Below are 18995 nucleotides of genomic sequence, written 5' to 3'. Positions count from 1 at the left end.
CAGCTGAGATAACTGATCTTAATGAGGAAAAACTGCAATACACAGCTTTTGATTAATCTTTCTTTAGAGAGTTTCAGGAGAACATTGAAAAATAAACAACTATCAAGAAACTAGATAGATTGTTTTTGTAGAACATTTTGAGCAAATATGATTACAGATTCTGTTTGTATTAAAGTTCTTAAAATAAAGCAGTAAAGTCCAGTAAATTCTCTTCAAGTTGATGGAATCGATGACAAGTGAACAACTTCTCAGTAAGATGTGATCGACCAGACCTGCAGGCAGGGCTGGACTGGGACAAAAATTCAGCCCGGGCATTTTGACTGGAGACCGGCCCATCACCTGTTTTTTTTGGAAAAGACATTAAGCCTTACGCTGTTTCTGACACACACCAACGTACACTTTCTTATTGGTAGTATTTATGTATCAATCTAATAAACATAAACCTACACCATCCTTCCTATCCTGGTATTCTAAAAAGTAGGGTTGGAGGGTAACTGATTATTTTTAAAATGATTATTCTGACGATTATTTTATCGAATAGTCGACTATTCTAATGACTATTTAGATGATTAATCTAGTGATTACTTTTCTATTGCACAATTAATAAAAACCAAAAAATTCTCAAATAAATTCCTCCAAAAAATTGATAAGTTGTTACTGTAAGAGAATAAACACTACAGGCCTTCCATTTTGTATAACACTGCTTTTATTGTGTTGCGGTTGGTTATGTTCTGGTGACGTGTAGAACTTGGGAGTGCAGGCTGCTGCCTGAGAGGTGGTTGGAGACGGAGTGTCTCCATGCTGCTTTGATTTGTTCACTTATGTGCATGAGGCAAGTGGTGTTACGACCCTTCCTGGGGAGTCACGTGTTTCTCCTATTTTAACTGTAAATCCTTCTAGCTGTTATATTTATAACAAGAAACAGATATTCGGACGGAATATTTTCATGTTTATTCGAATATGATTGTGGAACACACCCAGCATCATAATAAATGAAGTAATATTTATGCCAATTTAAGCCTTTATGGGTGACCAGGACTCTGTGTTTATGAATGTGGAAGACACCCAGCATCCTGTGATGGCACTAATAACATCAAGAGATAATAAATAAGGTAATATTTAGGTCAATTTAACCCTTTACACGTGACCAGGACACTGTAATCAATTTTTGGCAAGGGAAATTATCTTCTTTTTTTTTCTCTTTCTTTTTTTTTTTGCCATTTTTGGGGTGTTTTTGATGATACAGTAGGCAGTATGAGTACAGTAACATCAACAGATAATACATAAAACCCTTATTTGGTCAATTTTAGCCTCCATGAAAATCTTAGCGATTCAATCACTTTTTGGCAAGTAAAATGCCATTTTAGTTGTCTACAATTAAATCATCAATAAAGAATTTAAAGATATTTTGAGGCATTTCTTATAGGTAAACGGGAGGGTGTAGTCTATTTGACAAGTGACAATCTTAATTTTATGTGCTGAAGTGCTTTTATCTTGTTACTTTTAAATAGAGCAACGTAATGTATAGATAGCAACCTACACAGTGTCATTAAAGCCAAAGCTTGATCATTTTAAATACTTTTTTTCAAGTAAAAATGTGCCCCAAACTAGTTAACTGTGGCTCCATGTCAAGTGGACTAAAGAAAGGAAGGGGAAAAAATTAAATCGCTGGAGAATTGTTTATTTCCATTTATACAACGTTTACATTCAATACAGGGTACCATTTTACATTGTTTATTTATTTTTTTAGTATCAAGGCTGTAACATAAAGAAAGCCAGTTCTTACCACAAAGTTTGTGGCACAAACCATCTTTCAATCGCAAATATTGCAAAAAGGATTACTATATCCTCATTGTGAACGTGTAAGACAAATAGCAACACTTAAAACAACTTCCGAACTGGAAAAACTAATGTGGCAAGGTGCAGAAAGGAATGCCCGGGCGGGATTCGAACCCCAGACTCCCGGGTGAGAGTCATACGCTCTAACCAGTCAGCCAAAGAGACATCTCCCTGGCCAAGTAGCCAGGGCGCATACTCAATCGGGACATTGTGACAGGACGCTCACACAGCCACATCTTCCTCCCTCTTTCCACAAGCACGTCCTCGTGCTCCCGCGCAGGGTGCCACAAACACTGCCACACTAATATCCGCGATAAACATCTGTTTAAGTACCGGAAGAGGTTATCTTTGCTTTCTGAATGTCCATATTGCTAGATATGCCGAGTTTTAGGGCGAAATCCTGGGGAATTTTGTCTAGAAATGCAATTACCTAACCGTGCGCAATCCCGCGGTGGCTAATCATTTTTTGGCAGCGAGTCAATTTATGGCACAACACCGGCTCGGGTTTCTCCTCCTCCTCCCTCTTTTCTTCTCCAACCTGTCGCTGGGCTGAGGCTCCATCACTTCCTAAATTGATTTTACTTGAACCTTCACTACCAAACAACTGTGAGATTTTAACACATGTGCCAGCATCAGCCTGAAGGGCCAGTTTCTTTTTTAGTCGAATTTTCTCCGCTCCTCCTTTCCGTTTTTTGTTCTCCATTTTGTAAAGCTCGTTTGTCTGTTTACTGAGATTCACAAACAACTGGCGGGTGCATCAGACCTCTGGCTATTGGTCCAGCCCAGAGTGTATTATTACCAATTGGCCAATCCACCAACTTTTACGAGGCGTCGCATGGGGCGGCGCGGGCAAGTTGTCCGCAACAACTAGAGGCCAGGAAAAAAAAAAAGAAAAACCAGACACCGGCCCATAAAAGATGAAAGGGTCGGCCCAGCGGGCAGTTGCCCGCTATGCCCTATGGTCAGTCCAGCGCTGCCTGCAGGAAAACATAAAGCACTAGTAGAGGTTAAAGCTAGGGGTGGGAATCGGAAACGGGTTCTTGTTGAGAACCGGTTCCCAGTTTTTTCAATTTGGAGGAATCGTTTGCCTTTTTGCAAGCGATTCCCTGATGCATTCCAGTTGGTGCGAATGACGTCCCCACGCACGTAGCGTAGCTTACGCGTTTACTCGGCAGGAAATACGGTGCCTATGCAGCACAAACACTAGAAAGCTTGGTTATACTTTACAGGAAAGGACAACAACAGGACAACTTGCAATTAGGGATGATCCAATCACGTGATTGGAAATCAGGTCTGATCATGTGATTTCCAGTAAGTCAGAATTGGGTGGGAAAACTTTGATTTAACCATATAAAACAACAGTCATTACCTTTTAAATTCATCCTAAGAGATTTTCAAATGGAAAAACAATGGCTTAGTTTCATCAATATTCTTTGTTTCACAGACAACAAAACTGTAAAGTCCCACAATTTAACGTAGTCTGAATTCAGCTCAAGAGAGAAAATGATATTTGGATGGTTTTTTAAATGAACAGTAAAGGGAGTGTAATAAACACATGTAATGTGTGCAAACTAGACGATAAACGTGGTGGAAAATGTAGCGCTGTGTTAACCCTTTAACTCCCTCACATAAAAAGAAGCAATGAAAACGTTCCACGTTTGTATTTTTTGATCTGGGGCAGCAAGGGCTTTAGTGTAATGTAAATTAATAATAAACTAATTGTAATAATATTAAGGTAAAATAATGCAATGTAATAATGTTACGCATTTTCCTCAAACAAACTCCATACTTTTAGGAATTTTCTTATTTTACCTTTTTTTTTCTTAAGTTCTTTTATTGCTTCAATGCGATGTAGGGACTTTAGAAATGCTCTACCAATTATTTGAGCAGGCAGGCAACTACTGCGCCACCTTAAAAAAAACACTGACCCTGCTCTGTTTGCTGCAACAATTCAGCTAAGTCAACCGACACTTAAAGAGACCTTCAGAAACCAAGAAATTGTCTACGGACAGTAAAAATGCCAAGATATCAGCATATTTATCACACTGGATGAGCGTCTGTGGTTGCAAATGTTGGGTTCTGCAATCTCCTAAGTCCCGGTATGATCTGCCTTCCCTTCCTACCTTTACAGACGCTGCAGCTCTACAGGTGTTTTGTAGAAAAAGGTTACTCTGCTGCTGACGGTTACGTGCCGTGCCGTCCCTGTTGCTGAAAACAGCCACACACTGAGTAAACAATTTCGAATATGAGAAACAAGGCTACTTTTACATTAATTCTTAATAACACGATTGTTATTCATGTAAATGACAATTTACTTTTATATATATTCTAGAACATGTTTTTTTTTATCAATGCACTTCCAAAACAAGTGATGTTTTATGGCAGACAAACTACAGAAATGACATAAGAAAGAAAGAAAACAAAAATGATTAGAAATGCATTCATGCAGAAATGCAGTTTATTCTAAAGTATCGGACCGGGACTCTGTGTTGGCAGATTCTTAAAATCAAATGACTTGGATCTGGACCAGGAGCAAAAATGTGATTGGATCACAGAGGGAAAAACACTACGGATGTGCAAAAGCATTTGCACATTAAATACGCGAAAATTTAAAGTGAATGTCGCATTTTTGACCCGCTCTGGACTAATGAATTTCAACGTAGTGGCAGCTGTGACATTTGCACGCCCTCTCCTGTTAATACTGCAGGTAACTCCATCTATCATGTTAGCGTCATTTGCTCATCCCCCCCCCCCCCCCCCCCCCAAACACACACACACACACACACACACACACAAGCAGACTCTAGTGGCTAAAGCCCGACCTGCGGTGAGATTTTTCCCGTCTTCCGAAAGCTCCAGCGACACTACACCGTACAAGATGAGACTGCTTTTATAAGGAGCAGGAAGGAGAACATTTGGAATGATCTTTCCAACCAATACCAGGCACAATTGATGATTTTTCATTAATAAACTGAAAGTTATAATGCAGGAGATCATTTGCGATGAATAGTTTGCCACCTAATGAACTACTCAGGAATTGATAAGGGATTGCATTGATAGACAGAATCGACAATGGCACTGATATTGATTAAAAAAAACACATCAATTCCCACCCCTAGTTAAAACACACCCGAGTGATTGAAGATAAGAAGACTGAAGTCTGCTGAGTGCAGCAAGGAAGGAGCTAGCCTTAGCATTACGGATGAGCCGGATACTCGTTTCAGACGAGTATCCGGTACGGATAAAGCATTTTTGACGAATACGAGCATGAAACGAGTAAACCTCGTAAATATCTGTAATCGTGCTGAAGGAAAATCCTAATTGGGTAACTGACTGTCTTCACGCTCTGTGATTGGCCAGTCACATAGAGCGCCCGCCCCTCCCTACACACAAAACTCTCTAGCCGGCCGGGAGCGCAGTCCGTCCTGTTCATCCACGCACACACACAGACAGTAACGGATCTCTCTGTGCTTGCTTCACTGTTGCTCACGTTTCTTCAGTTTTCCCTAGGTTTTCTTCAGCTCGCCTCTTTTTCGGTTGAATATTTAAAGTAGAGCTGAAACGATTCCTCGAGTACCTCGAATAATTCGAGTACAAAAAATCCTCGAGTCAAATTCTCTGCCTCGAGGATTCGTTTAATTCATATTTAATTAATTCATGGCTTTGCAATCGCCCGGGTCATGTTTCACCCGGACCGAAATAAGTGACGCACATGCCCACTGGACTGAATGCACATGCGAGTAGCAAATATAACTTAACTTTCTCTTAAGCCATGGCGGACAACGTGGACCCCGGTGGAGGGCGAAAAAGACAGAAAATGTCAAAGGTGTGGGACCATTTTTCACATCGTAAGGCGGAAAACGTACTCCAGTGTAAATACTGTAAAATGGATTTAGCCTACCACAACACCACATCCTCGATGCTGCAGCACCTGTAAATGTCACTTCTGCAAGCGGACTTGGAGCCTCTACAAGATAATGCATTTTAGCCTGTTTTTCTATATATTCTGCGGACTCTGAGACTTTTTCGTTTGTAGCTCTCAGTTTCAGCTCACACCGTACATCTGGTAGCAACACGTCAGACTTAAAATGTGCTAAAAAATAGCAGTTTTTACACAACACGTCGGACTTTTTATTGTGTTATTGATGTCTGTTGTCCCTTGGGGTTTCTGCAGGAGGACACGGGTATTTATGAGTGGCGGAGGAAAACGAAAGAAAGTAAATAAATGTTTTGTGATCAGTATAATTTGACAAAACCACAGCAAACATGCTTTTGGCAATCCTTGTTAGTGTGAGAGAAAAAAAGTGTGGAAATTAAAACGGACGTGTGTTAATAGGGAAACAGCCGGCGAGCTGTTTGCGCCGTGAGCGGTTCTGGTTCTGTTTGGGCCGCAGCCGCTCGCAGCGTTATCCTCCTAGTTTTTGTCTGGCTTGCAGGCTAGCAGATTCTCGCACGAGGGGAAAATCGGCTCAGGTTGTTTACTTATTTTTTGCACAGGCATTTGTTTACTGTGAAGTAAAGTTGAAGTGCTGAACTAATTTTGAATAAAACTTGAAGAATAACTGGCAATTGCTTGCTCATTTGAAGAGGTCTTTCATAATTATAACATGCTATTTGATATCAAATCAAATCACTTTTATTGTCACGTCACATGTGCAGGTACACTGGTACAGTACATGCGAGTGAAATTCTTGTGTGCGAGCTTCACAGCAACAGAGTTGTGCAAAAATACAGTAATTTAAAAACAAGTAAAATATAAAAATGGCTAATCTAAGTGTACAAATGAATAAAGTAAACAATAAGATAAGAGATATAAAATATACAGAGGCTGGTATGTGCAAAACAGTGGCATTAATGTACAGTATGGAGCGTGTAATGTTGGAACTTGGTGGAGCTCGCGACGAGGCAGCCATACTCGGCGCCATCTTGGCTCATCAATATATGATATAAAGGTTTACAAACACAAGAGGGTAATTTATTAGAGTACTCGATTAATCGAAAAAAAGATTCGATAGAGTACTCGATTACAAAAATATTTGATAGCTGCAGCCCTAATTTAAAGTTACTTTTTTCGTAACTTACATGGTGCATTTGACAAGACAGAGCTGACATGCTGCATCAGTCACTCACTACCTCCTCTCCGGTCGGGTTTTTTATTTTTTTTAACTCCATCTCTCTCCCTCTCCCTCTCAATCCCTCTCAGACACACGCACCTTAATCAACATTGTTTTGTTTAACTTTGTGTGGCAAAATGCCAAGAACGTTAAGAAAAAAAATCAGTTTATTCAAATTAAAATAAAAATATATATATAAAGTTGTGTCTGGTTCTAGCATTTCATATTTCCTAGTTCCTACTGCATGAGTTCAGATGTATTCATCCATGCACTTAAATATTAATGTTCTGATTTTATTGAAACACTTGTTCTGTAATAGTTTCTTTACTATTGTGATCAAAAATATTTAATCTCAATTCTGAGGCTGCTCTGTAAATAGTTTTCAAATAAACAATGCACATATCAACTTCTGATCAATCCATATCAATTTCAGACTTAAAATATTATATTGATGTAAACCACACCCACTTCCGGGTTATGCCACGCCCATTCCGAGTACAGATACAGATAATTTAGTTGGTTGAACAGATAGTGGTGTACTCGCTCATCCATACTTAGCATAAGCCTCACATTCCGCTATCCGATCAGAAGAAGACAGACGTGAAGTTCTAGTTAGTGCAGAACGAGACGTTCTGCTAGAAAATGTAACAAAACAGCACTGAGTGATAACACAGAAGAGTGTTTATAAAGTGAGTCCATTCACCATCCGAGTCAAAAAAAAGACAATTCTGACATAAACTAAAGGTTTTACTCTATTCTAGCTTCATACAGGATGTGAAGCAATTTCACTTCAAACAAATTTCCTGTTTATTTTCACAAACACTTGTGTGTGTGTGTGTGTGTGTGTGTGTGTGTGTGTGTGTGTGTGTGTGTGTGTGTGTGTGTGTGTGTGTGTGTGTGTGTGTGTGTGTTACTTTAGTTCGCATAAAGAGTCTTTTTTAATTACTCAGATTTTAACTATCATAATAAAACACTTAAATGTTCTGTGAAACTGAAAGGGAAAAACTTTATCCTCCATTTTAGTTTAAATTTGTCAGCTTTCATGAAATTTAGGATATTTACCTTTTGACTCATTGTAATTTTATTAATCCGCAATCAAAAAACTTAAAAAATTAATATTAATTGCAATCTTCCTCTTCGCCTTCATCTGACAGCTTTGTTTTATTGTTTTTATTAATTTATGTCTGCCATGATCGCTCCGCAGCTCCACCACACAGCTCACCGCTGTAACAACGCTGCGACTGAAATGCAACAAAACATTTTTCTGTGCTTAACACCTTGATTTTAGTCTCAGTTGCCACGTTTACCCATGAAATGCCATGATCAGCTGGTTTATTCATAAGCAAAATATCCATAAAGTGCTTTAAATAGATAATTTATGACAGAAAGTGGGTATGTAGAAAGCAGGGTATGATTCAGAAACACCTGAGCACATTTCTAGGACAGGTGTGATTTATAAGGCAGAAAGAGTGTGCAGCCATGTATATGTAGTGTTTTATAGGTCAGAAATGTAGTTTACGGGAGTAAGTTTTTTTGTGCTGAGCTTAAGTAAGGTTTTAGTCAGAATTCTACTCAACGTTTTATTACTGATGCCCCTGTTGAGGCGTCACAGACAAACTCAGCAACACCTTGCCGTTTCACAAGTGAACCTTCTTGTTCCTGTTACCTAAAAACACTGAGATGTCTCAGGTGCTTTTATTTTGACAGGAAATTGCCTTGTTATGAGGTGCATCACATGAGCTTCTGCCAAAACAAAATTAACGCATGAACACAGCTGCTCGGACGTTTTTATATTTATCCGTGACAGATGGAGGATGTGTGTGTTCTGCGGTGACCTGACAGTGAATAAGTACTTCATTTGTGGCTGGAAGGAGCGGTGAGACCGACACCTCGTCACTGTCCAGACATGGTGTCTCACGGCTGCAGAAAGCTGTGTGTGTGTGACAAATCAGAGGTACTCCTACCTAAAATACTGAATTGACGCTACCATCTGAAACCCACCCTGCCTTCCCGCTCACCCCCCTGCATCCCTTCATGAATATTAATAGAGCCTCCCTGCTGTGCTTAATGGTAACGCAGTGAAAAATGATGCCGTCTGTGTCCCTCACACACAATCCCCACGGGGCGTGCACAGAACTAATAAGCAGCCACCACAGACATGAAGATGATCCCATCAGAACCGGAGGTCAGAACATACAACAAAAGGAGGCTCATTTCTCCACGAGTCTCGATGGAGATCCACATTCATGTTTGGAGTGTTGAATCATCCAGCGTGTGATCTCTGTGTGTTTTCAGCAGTGACAACTCTGTTTGGGGCATTTGGAGGGGATTACATCTGAACTGGAAAACCTGAGAACCACAGATGTACAGTTGTTCAACACATCTGTTATTATGAAACATAACAAAAAGGAAAAATGACAGAAGACTGAGGCTCCGATTGAAAGGAGAATGTTGCAGCAACTGCTGCTACAAATAAGACACTTTATAGATTACCAGACTAAATTGTGTTAGCTAGATGTTGTAAGAGTCCAGACATCTGTAAATTTGTTTACACCTGAGGGACAAAAAAACTGCGAAAAGATTTAATTACGAAAGCATTTGAATAGAATGTAAGACATCTTGTTTTTATTTCTACACTTTTTTAAGCACACATTGACAAGGATTGTCAAGAAAGCATGTTTGCTGTGTTTATGTCACATGAAACTGATCATAAAACATTGGTTTACTTTCTTTTGTTTTCCTCCTTCAACCCTCATAAATCTGTGTGTCAGTCATGTTAATGGTTGATATAGCACCTTCTAGAGTCCTGGAACCCCCCAAGGCACTTTACAACACAATCAGTCATTCACCCATTCACACGCTGGTGGGGATGAGCTACAATGTAGCCACAGCTGCCCTGGGGTGCACTGACAGAGGCGAGGCTGACGAGCACAGGCACCACCAGTCCCTCTGACTACCACCAGCAGGCAGGGGGGGTTAAGTGTCTTGCCCAAGGACACAACGACAGCGACAATCTGAGTGAGGCTCGAACCTGCAACCTTCCGATTATGGGGCCAGCACCTAACTCCTGTGCCACCGACCCCCCATGGCACCGGACATCAGTAACAACACAAAAAAAAAAGTCTGACCTGCTGTGTTAAAACTGCTATTTTTAGCATATTTTAAGATCTGATGTGTTGCTACCAGACGTACAGTGAGAGCAGTCAGGTCGCATCCAAGAACTGGGTCGTACAGTGTGAGCACGACTCATGAGATTTGTTCTACAGGGAAGTCGTACAGTTTGAGCTGAAGCTGAGTGCTACGAGTGAAAACGTCACACAGTGTCCAGTGTTCAGGTAGGCAGTTGACCTCATTCTTGGAGCACATCCTGTTGCTGAACCTAGACCGGACCAACTGCAGCAACCCCAGATCATAGCACTGCCCCCACAGGCTTCTACAGTAGGCACTAGGCATGATGGGTGCATCACTTAATCTGCCTCTCTTCTTACCCTGATGCACCATCACTCTGAAACAGGGTCAGTCTGGGCTCATCAGACCAGTTGTTAATGCGTTGCGTAGATGTTTTCTCTGCTTGATGCATGCCAATGATCTGGCCCTTCTCACACAGACTAAGATCTTTCCACAAGGTTGTTTAAGAAATGAGAAGCAACTATTGCACCAGTCGGGGATAAATAACTTGTTGCAGCTGCAGTAATTATCCAATTGGAGGCTCGGACCTATTTGCTCAATTAAATCCAGGTGGAGACTTTTTTTGGCCAGGCAGCGTAACAGCACCGAGTGAGTGGCTTCTCAGAGCTGAGGGGAAGTTTGTGTCGTTTCTAAAGTAGAAGACAACAAAATGACGCCTCTAAACAGAAAAAGAATCTGAGAGCACAGATATAACACGACAGCACAAAAGAATGAAGACAAACAGCTCAGAGTGGAAATGAATGATTCTGAAACACAACAACAAACACTGAAGCCAATGTGTCCAGGACGAGTTCTGTTCTGGTCTGTGCTACACGCCATTTTCAGGACGTCACTAATTAATATCTGAAAAATCATTACAAATACAAGAGTATCCTGTTCTTTTCAAATATGAAGTTAAATCAGCAGATTGTTCATTTCTGTTCAACTATAAACTATCAACCAGCAGAAATCCACTCTCACCAGCGGTTCAATCCGCACAGGAGATGCTCCTTATTAAGTTTCATAAATTACTTTTCCGCTGCATCAACTCTCTCTCTCAGCTTCATCTGCTTTCATTTCAGTTAGTGACTTTTTTTTCTAAATACTTTCCTGAACGACATAAAGAAGCCGATGGAGACGAAGGGCTGAGCTTGTTACCAGAGTGCACCATGCAGCTGCATTGCATTTAATCTTTCTAAGTTGCCTCAGGAGAAGAAATTTCTATCTCTACCTCTTCAGCCACAGATTATTCTGCTCTCACCGTTGAACATCACTGAACAATAGCAGCTTTAAAATGTCCCTTTTTTCCCTTTGAATCAGGATGATCTGTCACAAGACCCTGTCATTTACGATTAAATCTTTGGTGCCGAGCACCGCTCTGCTAACACCCCACTGCAGCTACAATGGATGTGGGTCTGTGATAAGAGTCGAAACCACACCAAGGCCAAGAAAGCAAGACGCATCACCTGTAGCTGCTTTTTTAGCAAGTGTCTCTGGATTCCAGCTTGAAATGACAATGTCTGCAAATTACCGTTGCATGGGATGAATGCCAAAGAACAGTTGTAGCTCTGCAGAAGCAGATGCACAAAGGAGAGGAAAGGTTAGGCGAGGAAATATAAACTAGGAGGCAGCGGGGAGTCGTCTGTATGACAGAAACATATCAGAATGAGCAGAGGAGGACGTGGGAGAGACAGGATGTGAGATAAAGCCGAAAGAACCCCAAACTATTCCTCCACAATTCTGTTCAAGCAGTTGTGTTCTGAAATGTTCTGGGAAGAATAAAGCAAGCGTGAAGAACATCAACTAGAGAGTATAATCTGAGATTATCTGGAAATAAATTAAGCAATGAAGAAAATATAAAGGTCTGAGGGTTAACAGATAATAATATAGATCTGAATCTTTACAACTTTAATAATCTAGTGATCCTAGAAAGCCTGTCATGACTTTTTTGGTGCATCTCAAAGTTTTTCCCCTGCAGTGAGATCATGACAACATCTGTGCATAAAACCTGTTTTAAAAGCTGCTCTATTTTCCTCAGAAGGTGTGTAAACACACACACACACACACACACACACACACACACAGCCTGAACAATACACTCGAAGTGGATGATAGTGAGAATAATTGCTGTGTCAAATCCTCCAGGGCTTCAGCGTGTTAACGCTCCTCTGATGCATGACATCTGCCAAGGTGACGAGCAAACCCTGACAAAGCCCAGAGATAAAACCTGATGTAGAGTGCAAATGGATGCTTGTGATTTTAAAAGGTACTGAAACAGCACTGATTTCCTCGTGAAAATATTTTTTAAACAACTCGTTTTACACACAACGGAACTGATAACAGTGACGGGAAAAAAAACTGAAAACAACAAAGAGCAACAAACACAATAGTCTGTTTTAATTTTAACTGGAGCGCTGATGAAAACACATTTCCACTAAAACTAACACAAAGTAAGATGCTCCATTCATAAACAACAAAATCAGACACAGGTAACTCAAATGTGACTAAAACAATGAGATAAAAAGGTGTCCAGACTTCAGCACTACGCTTCCGTGTGCCTCCTGATGGGGGACTAAAGTCTCCCACTCCATTTGTCCAAGTCGATGAAACAAATAACCCTTCAGGTTAACTGAACAGCGCGAGCACGCAGCATACCAACGCAGTTGTCTGCGCTCATTCATGTGAGCGTGTAAACGGTGGCGTAATCATTCTGTGGTTCTGATGCGTTTCACCCTCGCTGTTGCTAACAGGGAGACTAACCTATTAGGGAAAATCACTGAAAACGCATCATTAGATAGTAGAGTCATTTGAGAGCATAGAAAGGGAACGAACACACCCACACTAAGGGATAATCCTGAAGAAGCTTAATTGTTTCCCAGGCAACTAGCTCCCCCACTAAGACGGTGACTGTGAAATATCCGCAAGCAATTATTTTACTTTCAAATGACTTACTCGTGTCGTCAAGCTAAATCCTTCATGTGAGCCTACCTAGGGTTTTTGGGGAGGCTGTGAAAGACAGTAAAACCCAGGAGAAAAACATCTCTTTATGTTTCTACTGGAACAACAAAAGTGGGCTGTGAGCTGAAAATGAAAAGGTTAGCTGGATGTTTATCTCTAATGATGACGAGGTTCTGACGAGCGCCAGCAGGGGTGATTAATTAATGCAATAAACAAGGCTGTTCAGGGTGCAGTAATTTCTAATCGCCAGATGAGTCATAATAAGCTGCTTTCCTTAATCATTTTAAGCAGGTGCCTATGACAAGAAACCCAAAGCATCAAAAAACATCAGCGTCTCCCACAAGTGTCCTCAACAAAGACCGGCTCCCATTTTCTTTCATTTGCAGCAGAGCGAAGACACCGAGAATAATCGTTGCTTCGTGCCGAACAGAGCAATAATCAATGGAAGTGTCACTTTGGGTTATTCAAGTTAATAAAAGCCAGCTCCTGCGCAACACCCCACAGGGATGTCTTTCATCATGTCCAAAAAGAGCAACGCGCATGTGGTCGGCCGCTCGCTCACGATCATCTTGCTTCCTCAAAGGGCTCACAGTCGCACACAATATCCATTGTCTGCGGTAAATCCACCAGGATGGAGGTGTGTGTGTGTGTGTGTGTGTGTGTGTGTGTGTGTGTGTGTGTGTGTGTGTGTGTGTGTGTGTATGCGTGAGTGCGTGCGTGCGTGTGTTTGTGAGACACCACAATCCAAACAGGTTTTAACGTCACACCAACACTCATTTTCCAGCCATTTCAGAGCAACTGTAATGCTTTCATGTAAAAAGCTGCGTAACCAACAGAAGCTGCAGTGTGCAGCAGCAAGAACAAAGCAAGAATAGGCTACAGCGACCGTAATTCACCCAAGATTACCCCTCTCTCAAGGAAATAAAATAAAATATAGACGGACATGCAACAGACAACAGCATTATGGGAACGGAAACAAAAGAGAGTGCATTACAGCATGGCCTCCCCCCTTGTTTTTTTCAGTTTTGCAAACAAGAAACCATGAAATGAGCATATTTCTGCTGCCTACATCCATTGTAGCATGTGCACACACACACACACACACAGGAAGACTTTATATTTGTGAAGGCTTAACACCTTACCTGCAGTTTGGAGGTGGGTCTAGTGTTATTTCTGCGAGCTCTTTCTGAATCCTGTAAAGCAAAGATTTTCCCTTTTAAATGCACGTTGAAAATAAATGGAGGACATTAATAGTACATCCGACAATGTAAGTACATAAAAACCTCTCATCTTTTCTCCAGTATAGCAGAAAACCTGAAAGCACCGACTAGAAATGTGTGGCATGAATAATATTTATTTATGACGTTAGCTGAAATATACATGAATGATCAAAGCAGTTTGTCTACATAAAAGCCAAAAGGAAAACCCTCCATCGTCTGTTTACAAAATCATCTAAGTCAGATGGTAAACCTATAGGGTGAATGCTGTTTTTATATCCACTACTATAATTAGCAGGTTGCAGTTGTTGTGCTGAAGGCCCCTTGTAGCTTTAAAGTGAGACACAAAAAGGGAAAGGTTCACAGCATCCGTCGCTTTTATAAAAAGACTCGGCACTCTCAGAAGACTCTTTGCTCAACTGGTTGCATAATTCTCTCATCGGCTGTGTTTTTTTTTGTTTGTTTTTTTGAGGGGAACAAGTGCTGAGACTGTTGGAGGCAGACTGAGTGTTGGTTGTGTAGCAGAGGCAAGAGTTGTGGAGCATGAGGCACAATCTTTAAAACAAATGGGCTGGAATGGAAATATCACTTTCAAAAGACAGCAGTGCAGAGCCGTGTGTGTGTGTTAACTGATCTTCTATGGGTTCGGTGTCACGCTGAATAGTGTGGATGTTTGAAACGACAATGCCTGTGGGACTGCAGTCTGTATGTACAACATCACACCCCCAGGCATGGAGGGGTGGGGGGCTTCAGTACAACAAGCAGCTCTACTGCAAATGCATCTTTGCAAACTAAGATCAAGGCTGTTGCTTTTCCAACGCACCTCTTGGCACTAGTTGAAAGTTTAGCAGCGGTTTTACTGGAGATCTTGGTCTCCTTCTTTTTGGGCTGTGCTTGCTCCCGCTCCTGTTCAGGTGGTACCGCTTCTCTTTGTTCAATATCTGAGCTTCCCCCGCTTGTGCTGGGGCTGTCGTCCGGTCTCTGAACTTCGCTGGACATCGTGGGCCCTAAGGAAGCACAAAATAGCAGGTAGACACAGCACAGATGTGAGCAAGTCCCCACAAACTACAGATGCAACAGAGCTGAATAACAGGATTTTAATTGTTTAACTTGCTACCATTTAAGATCATTTGATCATCTGGCAGGTTTTTTGCATTCCTCGTGTTAAAACAAAAATGAGAAAGACAGCATTTAGTTGCTTTGCACCTATCTGAACTGAAATTGTCTACTTTGGTTTTGCTGTACGCCCTTTGATCTACTTTAAATTAAAGTTCCATAGTCATCATCACACACTGGTGGAACTACATTTGCACATTCGAGCAATCCCTGTGGGCAGCAGCGACTGCGCTCGGGAACTATTTGGTGGTTTAATCCCCCAATCCAACCCCTTAAAGCGGAGTATCAAGAGGGGAGGTATTGGGTCCCATTTTAAAAGTCTTTGGTAGGATTTGAACCCCACTCTCCCAGTCCCAGAGCAGACACTCTACCATTAGGCCAGCAAGAAGGAGCTGCAAACCATTATCATTTACACATGTCTCTTATTTGTGAACATTTTAATTGTCATCTTTAATTTTACATTTTTTTTTTATTTTAACTGGTTTTTAGTGTTGTCTTCCCTGTATTGTTTGTAAATGATACTGATGGCGAGATCACCCTATGATGATGGGTTATCATCGGATTAAATAAAGGCTGAATAAAATAAACATCTGGATGTGGATGATGTCTAGCGATACGAGCTAACAGGTGGTAAGGTATTTATTTAAACCTACAGAGAGAAAATACAAGATGAAAAACAAAACAAAAATCCAATTAGGATTAAATAACTTGCCTTTCTCTAACTTTGTGGTTTGACCATGGATCTAAAAATCCAGGTGGTGAGCAGAGTAATTCTAACTGATTTTCTTTAAATAAATGGTTAAAAAGATGCTTGGGATCAACTTTACCACTGAATAATTTCATAAAATGGACAGGAAACACTAAATGCCCTTGTTTTTGTTGGAGGGTAATAGAGGTTTCCTTTATAAACGACAAAATCACGGCTAACAAGATTATGAAGAATTTAAAATGCGATCATGGATTAAAAAAAATGCTCATTTATCTTTAAGAAACATCCTATAGATGAGAAGTGATCTTGAACGATCGATTGGAGCGAGGTCGCGTTTCTCCCGGGGACGTTTCGCGGTTAATGATGAGGACATCAACGGCTGAAATTAGCCAACACCGGGGTCGAAACGAGGACATTATCGCCCCCCAAAACAACAGCAGAGACAAGTTAACACGGCCGTGATTTATCAGACATCACTTAACCGCCTGGTCAAAACAGATAGGTCACCGTATATGGGGATGGGAGACACAATAGACTATGCTGGCTACCGAGTCGTCCGACAAAAGCGACCATAAACATTAACTGTTAGCTAGCTAACGTTACAAGGCCGGGGGAGAGAAGGAGGGGAGGCGGAAAGTAGGGTTACCACTTTAGGGTATTAAAAAAAATAAAAGGAAGCTGCACAGGCCTAGTTTGTTTTATAACTGGTTAAAAATACGCAGATGGGAAGGCGTTTCTGTCGGGCTGAACCGAAGCAGCCGTGGCTGGGGCGGATGGAGGACGGTCAACGGCAGGGCCAGCGGAGAAGAGGGAGGGGGAATGTGCGGACCCCTCGCCGCTTCTGGAGCTGCAAAGCAGTGACCCTGGCTCGGCACAAAGGGAGGCTCGTCCCACACCACCACCACCTCGTCCCCCTTCGCGTTCAGTGGAAAAACGACACTTTATCACGGGACATTTACTTACTTTCTTCCCTTGGATCTACGAGGCGCGGCTACGACGCGGTTCTTACCTGGCGGCTGGCCGTCGATGCTGCAATTCGGTGTGGTAATCCCAAGGTACCGAGAAAAAAGTAAACCCTCACACGGCCGTCTGCTCGCTCCCGTGTCCTTGCTATTTAACTGGAGGTAGCAGCAGCAGAACCGCGATTACAGAAAACCGAGGCAGCCCCGGACCGCCTCCGCGCGCGCTCCTGCTCTGCGCGCTCCTCGTGCACGTGGGCTGTAATGGTGAGAAGTGACATTCAAAGGCAACAAAACCTTCAGCAAACCAGTCCTAAACAGTGAAAAATAACATGAGCTGTTGGCGTTGTTTTCTTTAAAACCTCATCTACTACTTCTAAAACGTGCTTGAAGGATCTCAGCTACAAATGATGCGTCCCATGTGTGCAGGAAATACCCCCTCCCCATCACCACCCCCCTCTCTGCCTTTTCTTCCCCCACCTTGCTGCAATACACACAGTTTAGGGGCGTTTAACACCCCACTCCTGCTTATGCACACTGCATGTTTTGCCTCGTTACTGTAGCACTTCTCCTATTTTGTGCATGTGACTGCAAAGTTAGCAACATATGTTTTCATTGTGTGTTGAATTATGATTTCTACACTCCTCAACCACGTTTCTGCTCTCTGGGAGGAGATTTTAGTTTGTACCACTAAAAGATAAGAAGTATTCTTAAATGCCTGCAGGTATCACTCCCTCGATCATTTTGCAGGTATGATCAGGATGTGTGGCTGCTGCTCAGTTATTCTTTTTTTTTTAAGTTTAGTGTAAAGGTTCCACCCAGCACCATGACATTGTTTTATCTGTAAACTTATGAAGCATGAAAATTAATTACAATCATTAAGTCAGAACTTTTCTCGCCAGTACATCAGGGTACACTCAGCTGTTATCAATCAGCTGCATCCCGTGCCTCACAGGAGAACAAAATACGGTCAAAATCATAAGTAAAACTAAAGTTCACAGATCAACAAATTTATTTAGTGTGTTCATGAAACTTTCTTTTTTTGACATTCAAAAAGGTTTCAAATACCAATTTGTTGTGATTCCATTTTAAAATTATGTATTTTTTTTACTCATCACAATTTTGTGCTACAATCATATGCAGTTATCTAGAGACAGATACCAGATGGAATACCCCGTGACCCTAAACTGCAAAAACTGATTTCTAAGAAAATAATGCCTCATTGTTTTTTGAAATGTTATTTTATTTTTACTGTAAAAATTTCTCTAGAAAAATAGCACCACTTCAAATAAGGTAAATATTGTCAAAAATTATCCAAATTTTCTTGTTTTTTGTAAAAGAAAAATAATGCCAGTGGGGAAGTAAACGTTGCTTGGCTCGAATTCCTAAAACTAGCTATAGGAATTTGAACCAAGCAACGTTTACTTTCCCAAATGGAAATTGTTTTTTTTACCAAAAACTAGAAAATTTGGAATCATATTTCAGAATATTTACCCTTTTTAAGTAGTGTTTTTTTCTAGAAAAGTAGTTTTTTCTCATTAGACAATAATAATAGGATAAAATGTCTAAAAATTAGGCTTTTCTTTTACCTTATTAGTTTTTACAGTGTAGTGAGTGAGTGAATTCATGCTTCATCCTTTGCTCCTACCAGCTCTTAACTTTCCTTTCGTATTTCAAAAGTGCTGTGAACATTTCAGAGGATGTTAAAAACCAACAGTTGGTTTCAAAAGTCAAACATGGACCACATATAATGTCCACCATAATGGAAATTTTCCTTCACTCTCCAAAATATACATTCATGCTCACACACACACACACACACACACACACACACACACACACACACACACATTCTGACACTATCTAATATGGTTGGATCTTATCATTTACTGCTGTCTGTTACAATGTGCCTTGC

The 18995-nt window shown here is 41.1% G+C and overlaps 2 protein-coding genes across 4 annotated transcripts in view; both read right to left on the bottom strand.

Moving 5' to 3' along the window:
• The window catches only part of ube2e2 (ubiquitin-conjugating enzyme E2E 2), a 51928-nt gene extending 34589 nt beyond the window's left edge, over window positions 1–17339 (bottom strand). Inside the window, exons 1-3 of the mRNA XM_015949792.3 lie at window positions 17131–17339; window positions 15120–15303; window positions 14222–14272 (exon numbers count right to left, since the gene is read on the bottom strand). Of these exons, the coding sequence (XP_015805278.1) occupies window positions 14222–14272; window positions 15120–15295 (227 nt within the window). The 5' untranslated portion in view covers window positions 15296–15303; window positions 17131–17339. The remainder of the gene's footprint in view (window positions 1–14221; window positions 14273–15119; window positions 15304–17130) is intronic.
• The window catches only part of septin7b (septin 7b), a 537254-nt gene that overhangs the window by 162443 nt on the left and 355816 nt on the right, over window positions 1–18995 (bottom strand). The gene's annotated exons all lie outside the window — the stretch shown is intronic.

The sequence above is a fragment of the Nothobranchius furzeri genome, chromosome 5, assembly GCF_043380555.1.
Source record: "Nothobranchius furzeri strain GRZ-AD chromosome 5, NfurGRZ-RIMD1, whole genome shotgun sequence".
NCBI classification, from domain to species: Eukaryota; Metazoa; Chordata; class Actinopteri; order Cyprinodontiformes; family Nothobranchiidae; genus Nothobranchius; species Nothobranchius furzeri.
Note: the sequence above shows the minus strand (reverse complement) of the source record. Positions and strands in the feature narration are given on the sequence as shown.